The 16,469-nt window shown below is 39.9% G+C and overlaps 1 protein-coding gene across 2 annotated transcripts in view; it reads right to left on the bottom strand.

Moving 5' to 3' along the window:
- YES1 (YES proto-oncogene 1, Src family tyrosine kinase) overlaps nt 1–16,469 on the bottom strand; it is a 92,386-nt gene that overhangs the window by 26,473 nt on the left and 49,444 nt on the right. Inside the window, exons 1-3 of one of the 2 annotated variants that reach the window (XM_047793847.1) lie at nt 9,580–9,585; nt 5,809–6,081; nt 1,546–1,645 (exon numbers count right to left, since the gene is read on the bottom strand). In XM_047793847.1, coding sequence (XP_047649803.1) covers nt 1,546–1,645; nt 5,809–6,073 — 365 coding nt within the window. In that variant the 5' untranslated portion in view covers nt 6,074–6,081; nt 9,580–9,585. Of the gene's footprint in view, nt 1–1,545; nt 1,646–5,808; nt 6,082–9,579; nt 9,586–16,469 lie in introns of those variants that run through there. The other variant, XM_047793846.1, reaches the window with a different exon arrangement.

Here is a 16,469-nt window from a genome sequence, read left to right as displayed (position 1 = left end):
CAAAACTATGATGGCGGCTATAATCGAGGTCTGCACAGGTTGCTATGTGAACAGGTAAGAAACACCCAATCCAGCAGGAGGTGGGAGGGAACTGGGCCAGGCAGGGAAGGTAGAATATCAAAAAAGGCTTCGCTGAGAAAGGACATGGGATGACTACGGTTGGCCAGATAAAGGAAGAAAAATGGAAAGAAGTCACATTCTAGAAAAAAGAAATCACGTGTGTGAAGGCATGAAGGAGGAACGTATTCAGAATCTCAAGTAATTCACCATGGCTGGGCAGTGAAGTGAGAAAGGGAAGAAGCTCAATGAATGATGCCTACTCTTACTGCTGTCTATCTTGACAGCAGCTGGTAGCTATTAAAGGGCTTTAAAGCAGAGAGACATAATCACATAATCATATTTCATGTCCTTGAACAATAACTGGTAGCAAATGAGAACAAGGATGGAAGGAAACATGACTGGACACAAAGAGACCATAAATATCTATTTTGAGAAGTTACAAAGTGGTTGCTATGACTGCTAATGAAATTATGGAATCTATTTTCCATAACAAGCACTGAATTTTCTATGGTGGGCCACTAAATGACAAAACGTCTGAGAGTCATATAAGGAAAGAGCAACTTAACATGGCCAGTTTGGGACTACAAGGGTTCCTAAGCATTTTTCCTTTGTTTTTTTAAGAGAAGGAGATTAAGTTTTGTTTTGTTTTTTTGTGGGTTTTTTTGCTTTTTAGGGCCGCACCTGCAGTCGATGGAAGTTTCCAGGTTATGGGTTGAATCGGAGACACAGCTGCCAGCCTACACCACAACCACAGCAACTCGGGATCTGAGCTGCATCTGTGACCTACACCATGGCTCATGGCAACACCAGATCACAGACCCACTGAGCAAGGCCTGCATCCTCATGGATACTAGTCAGATTGGTTTTTGCTGTGCCACAATGGGAACTCCGAGACTAAGATCTTTAAACCATCTGGTACTTAGATAAACATGAACACAGAACGCTCTTTATAAAGGTTTTCTTTTTCTTTTAAAAAAATTTTTAAAATAATGTACTTACTAGTATATACTCCTTCAATCCTAATTCTTAGGAATTCCTGTTGTGGCACAGCAAAAACAAATCCAACTTGTAACCATGAGATTTCAGGTTTTCCCCCCGGCCTCACTCAGTGGGTTAAGGATCCAGCAATGCTTGTTGGTGTGGCTGTGGCGTAGGCAGGCAGCTACAGCTCCGATTTGACCTCTAGCCTGGTAACCTGTATATGCCACGGGTGTAGCCCTAAAAAGCAAAAAAAAAAAAATCCTCATTCTTAAATCTCTGTTTATGGTAGAACCACAGCAACCCAATTTGTGGAATTAATAACTTTTGGCTACAGCAGCAGTATTGTACCATGTGTCTAAAGAAACCAAATGCATCGTCCAACCCAGAGAGCAGAGACCCACGTCCTACGACTCTCATCTTTGAATCATCAACTAGTGCGATGGCAGTGGTGTGAATTAGGCTGCAGTCAGTATTTCTCCCTCATAAGATGTTCATAACACTTACGTATTGTTAATTATTTGAAATCTTTCACCCTTCTTAAATGAAAGGTCTTCTGTAGTTCTAGCTTCATAATCATATAAGGCCACAAATATAGTAACACCACCTATTGGAGGAAAAAAAGACCAAGGTAAATCATACAAATTAACAAAAGAGAAATTTTAAAACAATGCCAACAAAAAAAGGCTTAATTAAGCACAGTTCTTTTCGTAGTCTCCAGAATCTGTTTTTAAAAGTTGGCGATTTGGGCAGCAGAAGTTTTCAAGTTATTAATATGCTATCTTTAGGCCTTCTATGAAACTACTGTACTCTACAAATTCTAAAATTCTACAGACCCAGAGAAACAAATTTAAATCTTGATTCATAGCTGCAACATCTCTAGCTTGAAAAGACAAAGTTCAAATTAATTTTTCAGCAGAAAAAGCATTAACAAATACTATAAACTACTGGTGTTGATAGTTTCAATTTTTTATAAATAAGAGGTGAATATATCCATCCTTAAGAGTAATCACTAATGATAATAATTAGGGTTTTATTAAGATTATTTATTACATTAACATTTAAAATGACCTGTTTTTCTTAGAAATTAAATGGTTTGAATGATATGAATTATAAATTCCAAAAACAATTCTGTCATTTAAGCACTGTATGTTGATGCTTAAGAGAACAGCAATTTAAACAGCCAAACCATTATCTTCAAGCAAAAGGACAGAATCTCATTTACCTGGCTTCTCCCAAGGCCCAGTCATATGTTAACTACCTATTTGACATCTTGAATGTCTACCAAACATTTTAAATTTCTTAGAACAAAATAAAGGTGTTGACTTTTCTCCTCTAACCAGTATTACTGAGATCTTTCTTTCTCAGCAAAGGACACCACCAGCCAATCAGGTATTCAAGCCAAGTCCATTACCAGCACCATCAGTTCTACCTCTGAAATATCTTATCTACTTCCTTTGCCATTTCCAGTGCTTCCACCCAATCCAAGTCCCTGTTCCCTCACTGCAACCTCTGGGACTAAGAGCAGTAGTCTAATTTACTTCAGTATCGGCTTCCCCACATCCATTTCTGTAAAGGGCTGCCAGAGAGAGTTTTCTGTTTATTTTTTTAAGATAATTCAATTTTTTTTTTTTTTTTTTTTTGCTTTTTAGGGCCACACCCACAGCACATGGAAGTTCCCAGGCTAGGGGTTGAATTGAAGCTACAGCTGCCAGCCTATACCACAGCCACAGCAACAAGGGATCCGAGGCACATCTGCGACCTACACCACAGCTCATGGCAATACCGGATCCCTAATCCACTGAGTGAGGCCAGGGAACGAAACTGTATCCTCATGGATATTAGTCAGATTCGTTTCTGGTGCTCCACAATAGGAACTCCTGAAATTCCTTAATGAAATCTCTTCAGTGGCTTCCTTCTGGCTTTGAATAAAACTCAATCTGACTACTAGTCTATTAGGTTCTGAGAAATCCTGACTCTTCAATCCTTTGTTACATAATTCTACCCTCTGCCCATGCTAGTCCTTAAATCTGTCAAGTCTATACGTAGTTTTTTTTTTTCTATTCTTTTCTTTCTTTCTTTTTTTTTTTTTTTTTTCTCTTTAGGGCTGCACTGAGGCATATGGAAGTTTCCAGGCTAGGGGTCAAATCAGAGCTAGAGCTGCTGGCCTATGCCACAGCCACAGCAACATAGGATCCAAGCCATGTCTGTGACCTACACCACAGTTCACGGCAATGCCAGAGCCTTAACCCCCTGAGCAAGGCCAGGAATTGAACCCACTTCCTCACAGATCCTAGTCAGGTTCATTAACTGCTGAGCCATGAAGGGAACTCCCACTTGTAGTTTCCAAACTGCATTTGTTATTCTCTCTCCCCAGAAGGCTCTTGTCTCAGGTTCAACAAATATTTGGGTCATTCTCATCAATCAAACCTCAGCTCAAATGATTTCATCTCAAGATGGCTTTACTTGATCCTCTAAAGGGTCTTCCCCAACCATTCCATTTATAGTTCCTTCATAGTATTTGTGAACCATTAATCATTCTTTTTTTTTTTTTTTTTTGCTTTTTAGGGCCACAGGTACAGCACCATTAATCATCCTATTTAGTTGTTTCCATAATTATTGTCCACCTCTCATTACAATGTAAACTCCATTAGAGCGGAAACCTTGTTTCTCCTGCTTACAACTCTCAATACCTGGGCACAAAGACACTCTCCATATCTGTTTCTAAATGAATACCCATGAATGGACTATTTCCCATAAATATACAGCTTTAGATAACTAAAGTCTATCTTTTCAATATTTAATTATTTTGGATTACTATCTTTCCTGAACATATAATCCTTGAAATAATTTCAACTTTTACTGATGACTGAGAAAATATCATCACAGCCATCTATTACTGACTTAACTCTATTTAGAGTTAAGGGGCTGGAATTAAGAATGTAAATGACTCTGAGTTCCTGTCGTGGCTCAGTGGAAAGGAATCTGACTAGTATCCGTGAGGATGCAGGTTTGATCCCTGGCCTCGCTCAGTGGATTAAGGATCTGGAGTTGCCATGAGCTGTGGTGTAGGTTGCAGACTCGACTTGGATCTGGTATTGTTGTGGCTATGGGTGTAGGCCAGCAGCTCTAGCTCTGATTAGACCCCTAGCCTGAGAACCTCCATATGCTGCAATGCAGCCCTAAAAAAAAAAAAAAAAAAAAAAAACAGAATGTAACTGACTCTTCGATGTCCATAGCTCCTCAAATGAATAGTCTAACAGAATTAATGCATGGCATTCTCTGGTCACTACTTTTGGTCCAGAGGTGAGCAGAGTGAAGGAACAAAATCATAATCCATGCTTATAGAATTACAGAATAGATTCCTCTTTTGTCCACGTGATGCTCAATTCGATGCTGGCAGCTGTTTTGCCAAGCCAAAGGACAGAGTGGACACTCCAAGGGCTACAAGAGAGAGAGATACCAAAGAAACTTGAGTCCTTAATGACAGAGGAACTGCTGAATCAAAGAACCCTGGAATTCACCCTACCTTTTAAAGCCAATTGGGTTTTGGTACTCAAAGGAAAAGCATCCTGATAGGGGACCCTTCACAAAAGAACAATCTGACTACTTTTTAGAGCATTTCTGGCTCCATGAAAGGTTGTCGGATGTACTCCAACGTTCGTTGCAGCACTATTTGCAATAGCCAACACGTGGAAACAACCTAAATGTCCATCGACAGAGGAGTGGATCAAGAAGATGTGGTACATATACGCAATGGAATATTACTCAGCGATTAAAAGGAACGAAATAATGGCATTTTTAGCAACATGGATGCACCTAGAAATTATCATGCTAAGTGAAGTCAGTCAGACAATTAGACACCAATATCAAATGCTATCACTTACATGTGGAACCTGGACACAATGAACTTCTTTGCAGAACAGACACTGACTCACAGACTTTGGAAAACTTATGGTTTCCAAAGGAGACAGTCTTGGGGGGTGGGGGGGATGCGCTGGGGGTGTGGGATGGAAATCCTATAAAACTGGATTGTGACGATCATTGTACAATTATAAATGTAATAAATTCACTGAGTAATAAAAAAATAAAAATACAAATATGCCCAATCCAGACAAAACTATAATTCAAAAAGAGAAAAAAAGAGAGAGAAAAAAAAGGTTGTCGGCTGTCACTTCTCACTGTTCTCTGAAAGGATATCATAGTGTAATAAATGAAGTTCTAGAATAGGACATTAGATCTGTGCTCTCCTGCTCGTTACCTGGACTCTGGGGAAAAAAAAAATCAACTGAACTCTGAGCCTCAGGATTTTTCTTTTTTCAAAAGTCAGTAGTATCTAATAGAAAAAAAAACTGTATTATTGTCACTAAACTGACATTTACTTAACATTTATCAAGTAACCACACTCTAATACCTTAACAGTGGCAAGCACTTTACAATCTGATAAGTTGTAACACTCTTGAGGGAGGGATATGTTTTTAATTTATATATTCCCTGTGCCCGCCACAGAGTCGGCACTCAATAATTACTAGAAAATTGAATTAATAAAATAATGGTAAAACTCAGTACACATTCCCCATCAGATTACCACCAAATTTCCCAGAATAATACCCATGTATACAATAAGACTTTAATTTTTATGTTGCAGACTTTAATTTTCACATCAAGTCCCCTAGTGAGTTATTTTCCTTATAGCAGGTAAACACTGCGTGTGTTCTGTCCAAGGTCACATTCTCAAACCAACAACAGGAATGCCCATTTAAATCTCACCTGTTAAACCAGCAGGATATGAACTTGGCACCACTGAAAATGAGGAAGATGCTCCTCCAAAAGGTGTCACCCCTGAGGATCCTCCAAATGGCGTCATGGAAAGGTTGCTGAAATTAACAGACGTGCTCTTGGTGGACGAGGACAGTGCTGCTGAAGTGTGCTCTGCTCCATGATGGCTGACACTTGTACTGGCTGGTTCTGGAGTGTTTTCTGGTCTATATTTAATGGCTGGACTTTTGTTCTCTTTACTTTTAATGCAGCCCATTATCAAATCTACAAAAGAGATATGGCAAATTTTGGAGAAGCAGTTGATATAAAGGATCCTTCAAAAAGATCCAATTCAAAAGTTGTCTTTATACAAGGCATTGTTCTCCTGCAAAAAAAAGTAACAACAACAAAATAAAAACTGGAGAGCTGAAAATGAAGTCTCTTTCCCTCATTTATCTTTAATATGTCTAGTAACGTATTATTCCAGTCATGTCATTCTCCAGCTCATTCCCCTTTAATGGTCCAATGACAACACGCCACTAGTGTACTGAGGAAACCATGGGCTATGAAGCCAGAACAGCCAAAGTCTGAATCTTGGCTTCCTCCTTCCTAGTGGAGTGATTTCAGGTATGCTGCTTAACTTCTTTGCACCTCAGTTACTCGAAAAAGGAGAACAATATTATCACCTACTTCACAGGTTTTCTATGAAGACTAAGCTTACATTATAATTTCTAGACAATCTCTTGCACAGAGTAAGTACCAGCAAATTCTGGTTGTTTTCCTTCTATCTATACTAGCACTGTGTAATAGAAATAAAATCTGAGCCATCCACAATCTTAAATTTTCTAGTAAAAACACATTAAAAAAAATAAAAGCAAACAGGCAAACTTAATATTTTAACTCAATGTATCTAAAATACAATTATTACAACATGTCATCAATATGAAAATTTTTAATGAGATTTTTATATTTTTTTATTTTTTATTTTTTACTAAATCTTAGAAATCCAGTGTTTGTTTATCTATCTATTTTTGGCCACACTCGTGGCATGCGGAAGTTCCAGGGCCAGGGACTGAACCTGTGCCACAGCAGTGACAACGCTGGAAACACCGGATCCTTAACACTGCACCACAAGAGAACTTGCTCTAGTGTTTATTTTAAACTTACAGTACATTTCAATTTGGACCAAGCACATTTCAGGTGCTCACTGTAGCTAGTGGCACAATGCTGTAGCTTTTCTCTTCCCTGTTGAGAGATACACCACCTGCCCCATGCTTACCAAATTTGACTCCAATCTATCTTTCCAACTTTATCTCCTATTTCTTCACTTACCTTATGCACAGAAGAAAAAAAAATTCCTGCTTCCCATTTTTGTGAGTTTCTTCTCTCCTAAAACCTCTTCTGTCCATAATACTCTCCTCATTTCTCTACTTGCTAAAATTTATCCATTCAGTGATGATCATTACAAATGTGACTTTAACAATTCAGGCTTTCACTATAACCAGTAAAATATCTTTTTCCTTAAAACGTCTAACGCACTTCTGGGGAGATTTTTATTTTATTTTTTATTTTTTTGTCTTTTTGCCTTTTTTTCCCAGGGCCGCACCTGCAGCATATAGAGGTTCCCAGGCTAGGGGTCTAATCGGAGTTGTAGCCGCTGGCCTATGCCAGAGCCACAGCAACTTGGGATCCGAGCTGAGCCTGCAACCTACACCACAGCTCACAACGCCTGATCCTTAACCCACTGAGCAAGGCCAGGGATCAAACCCGCAACCTCATGGTTCCTAGTCGGATTCATTAACCACTGCACCACGATGGGAACTCCATCATTAATGTACTTTTAAAGGTCATTCTTATTTTACAGTTTTCCCCTTCTTTTTATGGCATTCAAAAGGAAACAGGTGAGTGATAAGATGACTACCTCATCAATTCTGACAAGACTGGACATTTTTATAAACCTGACTACATAATATTAATTTAAAATATATCTGGGGAGTTCCTGCCATGGTGCAGCAGAAACGAATCCGACTAGGAACCATGAGGTTTCGGGTTCAATCCCTGGCCTCACTCAGTGGGTTAAGGATCCAGTGTTGCCGTGAGCTGTGGTGTAGGGTCGAAGACGAGGATCTGATGCTGCTGTGGCTGTGGCGTAGGCCAGTGGCTATAGCTCCAATTCAAATCTGTAGCTTGGGAACGTCCATGTGCCAGGGGTATGGCCCTAAAAAGCAAAAATTAAAAAAAAGACAACTCACAAATGAAATACGAAAGACCAATTAGCATATGAGGATTACGTCTAACCATCCCAGTCCTCTAATAAATGTAAAATTTAAAAGATAACATTTTTGCTTATCAGATTGGCAAATTTATTTTCACTTAGTATCCGAGATTGAAAAGTGAATTTTTAGTCAACAATCAATATATATGTCCACAAAATATGCTAATTGCAAAAATATTTTAAAAATCTAGGGAGTTCCCACTGTGATACAGCAGGTTAAGGATCTGGCATTGTCTCTGTGGTGATGTTGGTTCGATCCCCAGCCCAGTGCTGTAGTTAAGGATCCAGCATTGCTGGAGCTGTAGCACAGATTACGGCTGCAGGTTGGATTCTATCTCTGGCCCAGGAACTTCATATGCTAAGGATGCAACTTAAGAAGGAAAAAAAACTAAATCTATACAAAAGATTTTCAATATTACCTATATTCAAAGTCTAAATATTAAGAAAATATATTAACAATTATATATACTTTGAAAGAACAGCATTTGTATGATGGAGAAAAAAATTACTAAAGCCAGTAACTATTTTTTTATGGCCGTACCCATGCATATGTAACTTCCTGGTCGAGGGATCAAATCTGAGCTACAGCTACAGCAATGCCAGATACTTTAACCTATTGCACCAGACCAGAGATTGAACCCATACTGCCACAGTGATCCAAGTTGCTGCACGCAGTCACGTTCTTTTTTTTTTTCCTCCTCTTTTTGTCTTTTGTCTTTTTAGGCATATGGAGGTTCCCAGGCTAGGGGTAAAAACAGAGCTATAGCTGTTGGCCTACACCACTGCCACAGCAACTCAGGATCCGAGCCACACCTGAAACCTACACCACAGCTCACAGCAACACCAGATCCTTGACCCACTGAGCAAGGCCAGGGATCGAACCTGTGTCCTCATAGATGCTAGTCAGATTTGCTTCCACTGAGCCACAACAGTAACTGCTGCAGTCACATTCTTAACCTACTGTGCCACAGCAGGAACTCCTATGCTATTTTAAGTTTGGTAACAGATCAATTGAAAACATCAATTCATAGCCAAGGTTACTGTAACTATTTGTCCACACTTATTTCCATTTCCAGCTTCTTTAATCCCTCATTTTTACCTTCTTCCACAGTCAGGATCCTGGCTCACATCTTTTCTCTCCACAAGACGTCACTAACTTAATTCCTCTTCCTTCAAAAGTCACACCTTTTCCCCCTTCACCCTCAGTGTTGTTGGTTTTTTTTTTTTTTGTCTTTTTGCCCATTTTAGGGCCGCACCCACGGCATATGGAGGTTCCCAGGCTAGGGATCGAATCAGAGGTGTAGCCAGCAGCCTGCGCCAGAGTCACAGGAACACAGGATCCGAGCCACATCTGCGACCTACATCACAGCTCAGGGCAACGCTGTATCCTTAATCTACTGAACGAGGCCAGGGATCGAACCCAAAAACTTCATGGCTCCTAGTCAGATTCGTTAACCACTAAGCCACGACAGGAACTCCACCTTCAGTTTTCCATTACTATGGTTAACCTGCCCTCCAGCCTCCTTTCTTAATTCACAATCTTTGGTCCACCTCATCACATCCACTCACCTGTTCTTTCCATTAAGCTCCAGGAAAGGCCATGCTTTTCTGTCCCGTTCCAACAGCACCCCAGTATCAATACACAAGAGCCATCCTGCTGCTCTTTCTTTTCTTTCTTTTTTTTTTTTTTTGCCTTTTTAGGGCCATACCTGCAGCTTATGGAAGTCCCCAGGTTAGGAGTCGAATTGGAGCTGCAGCTGTCAGCCTACACCACAGCCACAGCAATGTCAAATCCAAGCCGAGTCTGCCATCAACACTACAGCTCACAGCAACGCCAGATTCTTAACCCACTGAGCATGACCAGGGATCGAACTGGCGTCCTCAGGGATACTAGTCAGGTTCGTTACCACTGAGCCACAATGGGAACTCCTGCCTATCTCCTTTAGAAACATTATTGTAAATGTAGAATGCGACTTAATTTTCAAGTAAATTTCAGGTGCAATGAGTTAAACAGATTTTTATGGGATGTCTTAAAAATGTAACAATATTAAAAATATTTACATGGCAAAGCCTCTTTCAAGTTACAAGCTACTAACTTACTGATATATTTATTAATAACACAGTAGTTACTTGAAGCTAAGCAAGAAATGGTTCCTTTCCTTAAAAAAAAAAAAAAAAAAAGGTTACAAAACAGTGCAGACAAAAAAACAGTATTGTGAAAAATGCCAGAGCGGAGGTATATATGGAACACTATGGGAATACACCAGAAGCTATTGGCTCTGCCTTGAGTGCTTGGGCAAGGAAGTTGTGTTGACCACAATATCTGAGCTAGGTCTTGAACACTTAGAGATTTAGGAAAGAAGAAATACGATATTCCAGGAAAAATGATATGGCTCAGATGTATGGAAAAGTATGGCGTATTTGGGGAACAGAAAACTCTGTGGCAGGAGTACAAGGGGCTGTGTTTGAGAATGGTGGGACACATGGCTACAAGCAGGGGAGAATTTACACACACAGAGGATTATTTACCAAGCAGTAACTTTTAGATGTATCCAGGGAGCACTGGAAAGTTAAGATTCTTAAAAAGATGAATGGCAGAAAATGTGTTTTAGAATAACTATAGTAAGAGTATAAATTAAAGACTGGAAAGAAGGAAAGAAAGAAAGAATGGTGGCAGTTAGTCAAGTTATAAGATTACCGCAATGACCCATGTAAGGAAGGAAAAAAGTAGGAACATTACGTGACTGAAGATGAGTGGAAAATGAGCAGCGTACACCAAGTGGAATAATCAAGTTTAATGATCAGCTGGGTATGGGTGGAGGAGATGTGAAGAAAATTGTACAGATATTTACTCTGCACAACTAACTGAACACTTTGCACGTAGTTACTATGTGTGTGCTAAGGGCTGGATGACTTTAAAGTTTCTAGTATGAACTAAATGGAAAGTAATGCCATAACTAAGGGAGAGAAAAGAGAAACAGGTTTTTCTGGACCAATGAGTTTCAATTCAGATGTTAGTTTTAGGTGCCTGTGAGGCATAATGTTGTAAAGTCTAGTGCCGTGGGGGCAGGGGGAGTTGATAAGTCTAGAACTCATTGGCAGAAACCAGAGAAAAGTTAAAAATATTTTTACAGCAAGACCACATTTTTTGGAAATAACAGAAGTCACCCAAGGTACAAATTTAGAAGGGTGCAAAAAAATTAATACAGTGCAGCAGGACACCTACAGATGATGGACAGACAGGTAAGGAAATTAGGAAGCAGCAATTAGGAGTTGGGAGCACTTCTTGGGAGCATTACAATGCATGTTTGAGCCCAGTGCAGCACAGTGGGTTAAGGATCCAGCGTTGCTGCAGCTAGGATCTAATCCCTGGCCCAGGAACTCCATATGCTGTGGGGCAGAAAAAAAAAGAAAAAAAAATTTAGGAGTTCCCATTGTGGCTCAATGGTAACAAACCCGACCATATCCAGGAGGATGCAGGTTTGATCCCTGACCTCGTTCAGTGGGTAAAGGATCTGACATTGCCATGAGCTGTAGTGTAGGTCACAGACACAGCTTGGATCTGGCCTTGCTGTGGCTGTGGTGTAGGCCAGCAGCTGTAGCTCTCTCCGACTGGACCCCTAGCCTGAGAACTTTCATATGCCATGGGTGCAGCCCTAAAAAGAAAAAAAATAATAAAAATAAAGAGTTGGGAGTACTTTTATAAATATAAAAACATAATTGGAAAAGATAATCATTAACTCCAGATTGTGGAATGGGTTGGGGAAGGGTTTCAACTATATCTTTTTTCTTAAAAGAAACACGAAGCAAACAAGAGAAAAATGTTAACATATTAAATGTGGGCAATACAAATGCTTCTTTTTTGAAGTATTTAATACATGTTTTAATAAGATACAGAAAAATACAATGGCAACAAGGAGACTTTCAGGAAGAAAATGGCTAATAATTGTAAAAGCCATTACCATGTGGTATTTAAACTGATTTTAGTTTTTTGGTTTTATTTTTTTCTTTTTTCTTTTTAGGGCCATACCTGTGGCATACAGAAAAAAGTTCCCCGGCTAGGGGTCAAATCAGAACTGCAACTGCAACCACAGCCTGTGGGAACAACAGATCTTTAACCCACTGAATGAGGCCAAGGATTGAACCTGCATCCCTGCAGATACTATGCTGGGTTCTTAACCTGCTAAGCCCCAAGGGGAACTCCTAAACTGATTTTAAGAGGTCAGCTGATTGATAATTCAGAATTCACTGATGACTTTTCACAAGAACATTTCTTAGTGTTACAAAGATAAAAGCTGAGTAATAAATGAATAACTAGACCATGAAAATATGGAGAATTCTGGAATTCAACATCTTCGAAAGTTGGAAACAAATGCTTTTCATCAAGACATTTTCTATGATTTTTGTCTAGTTCAAGGATCCTTCCTTTGCAGTCTTAGTGTAATATAATTCAGCAGATGCTTGGTTACTCAACAGCCATTTTCCTCTGCCTTGATAAAAGAATTCTGATTTTGTTCACCTTCCTCCCACTTGGCAAGTCCTGTATCTGCCCAGTCCCAGGTAGTAAATAATGACGGATTTAAACCACTCATATGGTCTTATCCCTTTGCCAATTAACTGTGTTTAAGCCATGAGCACATGGGAGTTTCCTCCCTAGAGAAAAACTCTAGGGCGTTTTCCTCATATGTAAAAAGGAATACAAGACAGATATATTCTATTTTCATTCCCTAGATGTTATCATTGTTGATAACTAAATTTCAGACTATAAAGAATCCATCTGAAAGGAGGACATCAACACACTGAGAATGGTAGGACAGAAAGATGAAAGGAACTCAGGTCCTTGATGCTGCTGCTTAGGAAATTAACTACAAAAAAAAAACAACAAACCTCTAATAACCCTAATACACAATTTAGCTCCAGGAATCTTATTATGTGAGATATATACCTACGGTAAAAGCCAGCTTTTGTTTAGTTCTCTGTTACTTGTAGCTGAAAGGATCTTAAATGATAAACTACTCAAATCACATGACAGTGGTTAATATATTAAACCCCCTTTTCAACCCTCATACACTGTTGGTGGGAATATAAACTGGTGCAGCCAATATGGAAACCAGAATGGAGGTTCCTTAAAAACAGGAAAACAGAGATGCCATATAATCCAGCATTCCCATTCCTGGGCATATATCTGGAGAAAATTCTAATTCAAAAAGACACATGCACCCCACTGATCACAGCAGCACTATTACAACAGCCAAGACATGGAAGCAACCCAAATGCCCATCAACAGAGGAATGGATAAAGAAGTGGCATATACATGCAATGGAATGTTACTCAGCCATAAAAAAGATTGAAATAATGCCAGGTAGCCATAAAAAAGACTGAAATAATGCCAGGTGCAGTAACATGGATGGACCTAGAGATTATCATAAATGAGGTAAATCAGAAAGAAAAAGACAGGAATTCTTGTTGTGGTGCAGCAGTAATGAACCCAACTAGAATCCATGAGGACACACGTTCAATCGCTGGGCTCGCTATACCCTTACTATAAAAAGCTACTAAACTGTTTTCCATAGTGACTGTACCATTTTGTGTCCCCACCAGTAATAAGTGTGAACTCATTCTTCCCCTTTTTTTTAATGTCTCTTTAGTACTGCACTCGCGGCATATGGAAGTTCCTAGGCTAGAAGTCGAATCGGAGATACAGCTGCCAGCCTATGCCACAGCAACACAGGATACTTAACCCACTGAGCAAGGCCAGGGATTGAGCCCACATCCTCAGAGACACCCAGGGACAATGGGTTTGTTACTGCTGAGCCAGGACAGGAACTCCATTCTTCATATTCTTGACAACACTTTTATGTCTTTCTTTTCCTTCTCAGAAACTCACTTGGGTTTGGATATGATCCAAATGGTCTGTACAGCTCTTTGACATTTTATTCTATCTTAAAAAACTTTGACAATTGAAATCTTTTGATATCAAAAAGTAGCTGATGGGAGTTGCCCTTGTGGCTCAGTGGTTAGCGAACCCAACTAGTAACCATGAGGTTGCGTGTGTTCGATCCCTGGCCTTGCTCAGTGGGTTGGGGATCCAGCATTGCCATTAGCTGTGGTGTAGGTTGAGACTTGGTTTGGATCCCACGCTGCTGTGGCTCTGGCACAGGCCGGTGGCTACAGCTCCAATTTGACCCCTAGCTTGGGAACCTCCATGTGCTGCGGGTGCGGCCTTTGAAAAGACAAAAAAAAAAAAAAAGTAACTGGTGGGAGTTCTCCAGTGGCCTAGTGGCTAAAGAATCTGGCATTGTCACTGTGGCTCAGATTCAATTCCTGGCCTGAGAACTTCTTCATGCTTCAGATGTGGCCAAGAAAAAAAAGGAGCTGACAATAAAAATGCATATGGCTGAGTTTATGCTACACACGTTTACAACATGACATTATCAAAATCAGAACTGGGAGTTCCCGTCGTGGCGCAGTGGTTAACGAATCTGACTAGGAACCATGAGGTTGCGGGTTCGGTCCCTGCCCTTGCTCAGTGGGTTGACGATCCGGCGTTGCCGTGAGCTGTGGTGTAGGTCGCAGACGCGGCTCGGATCCTGCGTTGCTGTGGCTCTGGCGTAGGCTGGTGGCTACAGCTCCGATTTGACCCCTAGCCTGGGAACCTCCATATGCCTCGGGAGCGGCCCAAGAAATAGCAACAACAACAACAACAGACAAAAGACAAAAAAAAAAATCAGAACTGCTGATTTACCACTGATTCTAGTTCAGTGATATAAACAATAGTCAGAACCTAGGTCACTGCCAAACATTTTTCAACCATTAATTTGCCTGTGCTGGAAGTTCCAGTCTTGGTTCAGTGGTAACATCCATTAGGATGCAGGTTCGATCCCTGGCCTTGCTCGGTGGGTTAAAGATCCTGCATAGCCATGTGCTGTGGTACAGGTCACAGATGCAGCCTGGATCCTACATTGCTGTGGCTGTGGTGTAGGACTGCGGCATTAGCTCTAATTTGATCCCTAGGCTGGGAACTTCCATGTGCTGCAGGTATGGCCCCCCAAAAAAATTAAAAATAAAAATAATCTGCCAGTGCTCTCAAGGGCATTTCAACCTCGAGTCTGCCCTCTAAAGTTCAATATTACTTCTACACTTATATTTGATCAATGGCAATTTAAAAGTGCATGGTTACCACTATGATACCATGATGATTCTTTCATATCTTAATGCACCGACAGGCCAATTTCTCACTCTTTTAAAATCCTATTATTAAAAAAACAAGGCATAAATGTGTAAAACTCATCCTTATTAGTGTACATGTCTGCAAGTATACAGTCATGCAACTGCCACCTCCATGAAGATAAAGAAGAGTTCCATCCTCACCCCTACTCCCACCCCATGATGCTTCCATGCACTTTTTGTAGTTATCCTCTCCCTTCAACCATAGGTAACCACTAATCTGTTTTCTTTTCTTATAGGTTCACTGTTTCCAGATACCACATAGCACGTAGCTTTCTGATTCTGGCTTTTTTCACTTAGCATAATACATCTGAAATCCACCCACGTTTTTGGAGGAATCGGTTCATTCCCTTCTACTGCTGAATAGTATGCATATGCCATTGTTTGTTCATTCATTCCCTAGTTGAGGGACATTTATTTTAGTTGTTTCCAGTTTCTGAAAATCACAAATAAAGCCACTATGAACACATACATACAGACCTTCCTGTTAATGTAAGTTTTCACTTGACTTGAACAAATACTCAGGAGTGAAATGGCTGGGTTGTCTGGGAAGTCTGCAAACACTTTTTCAAAGCACTTTTAACATTTTGCATTCTTACCATCAAAATGAGAGTTCCAGTTGCTTCACATCCTCATCAATACTTGTTTTTGTAAGGTTGTTCTTTTTTTGGTGTATAGTGCTATTGTTGTCCTTTTAACTTGCACTTAACTAATGACTAAGCACCTGATATTAAACATCATTTCATGTGCTTATTTGCTACTCATTATCTACCATGGTGAAGTATCTGTTCGAATCAATTTTTTAATTAGGTGGTCTTCTGTTATATTCTGGAAATATTTACTATTATAATACTATCACATTTTTTGCATATTCTAGAATCAAGTGGTTTGCCCAATAAAATATTTTCTCAGCCTATAGGTTGCCTTAAATTTGAATAATTATATTCTTGGACATGATTTAAAAATTTTTTTTTGGCCATACCCACAGCATACAAAAGTTCCTGGGCCAGGGATAGAACTTAAGCCACAGGAGTGATTCAATCCACAGCAGCAACAATGACAGACCCTTAACCACTAGGCCACCAGGGAACTTCCATGACTTTTAATTTTGATGTCCAATTTAGAATTTTTAAGAATTCCCTAGTGGCACAGCAGGTTTAGGATCCAGCAC

This window comes from Phacochoerus africanus, chromosome 8 (assembly GCF_016906955.1).
Source record: "Phacochoerus africanus isolate WHEZ1 chromosome 8, ROS_Pafr_v1, whole genome shotgun sequence".
Lineage (NCBI taxonomy): Eukaryota > Metazoa > Chordata > Mammalia > Artiodactyla > Suidae > Phacochoerus > Phacochoerus africanus.
This window is presented reverse-complemented; position numbering and strand designations above follow the sequence as displayed.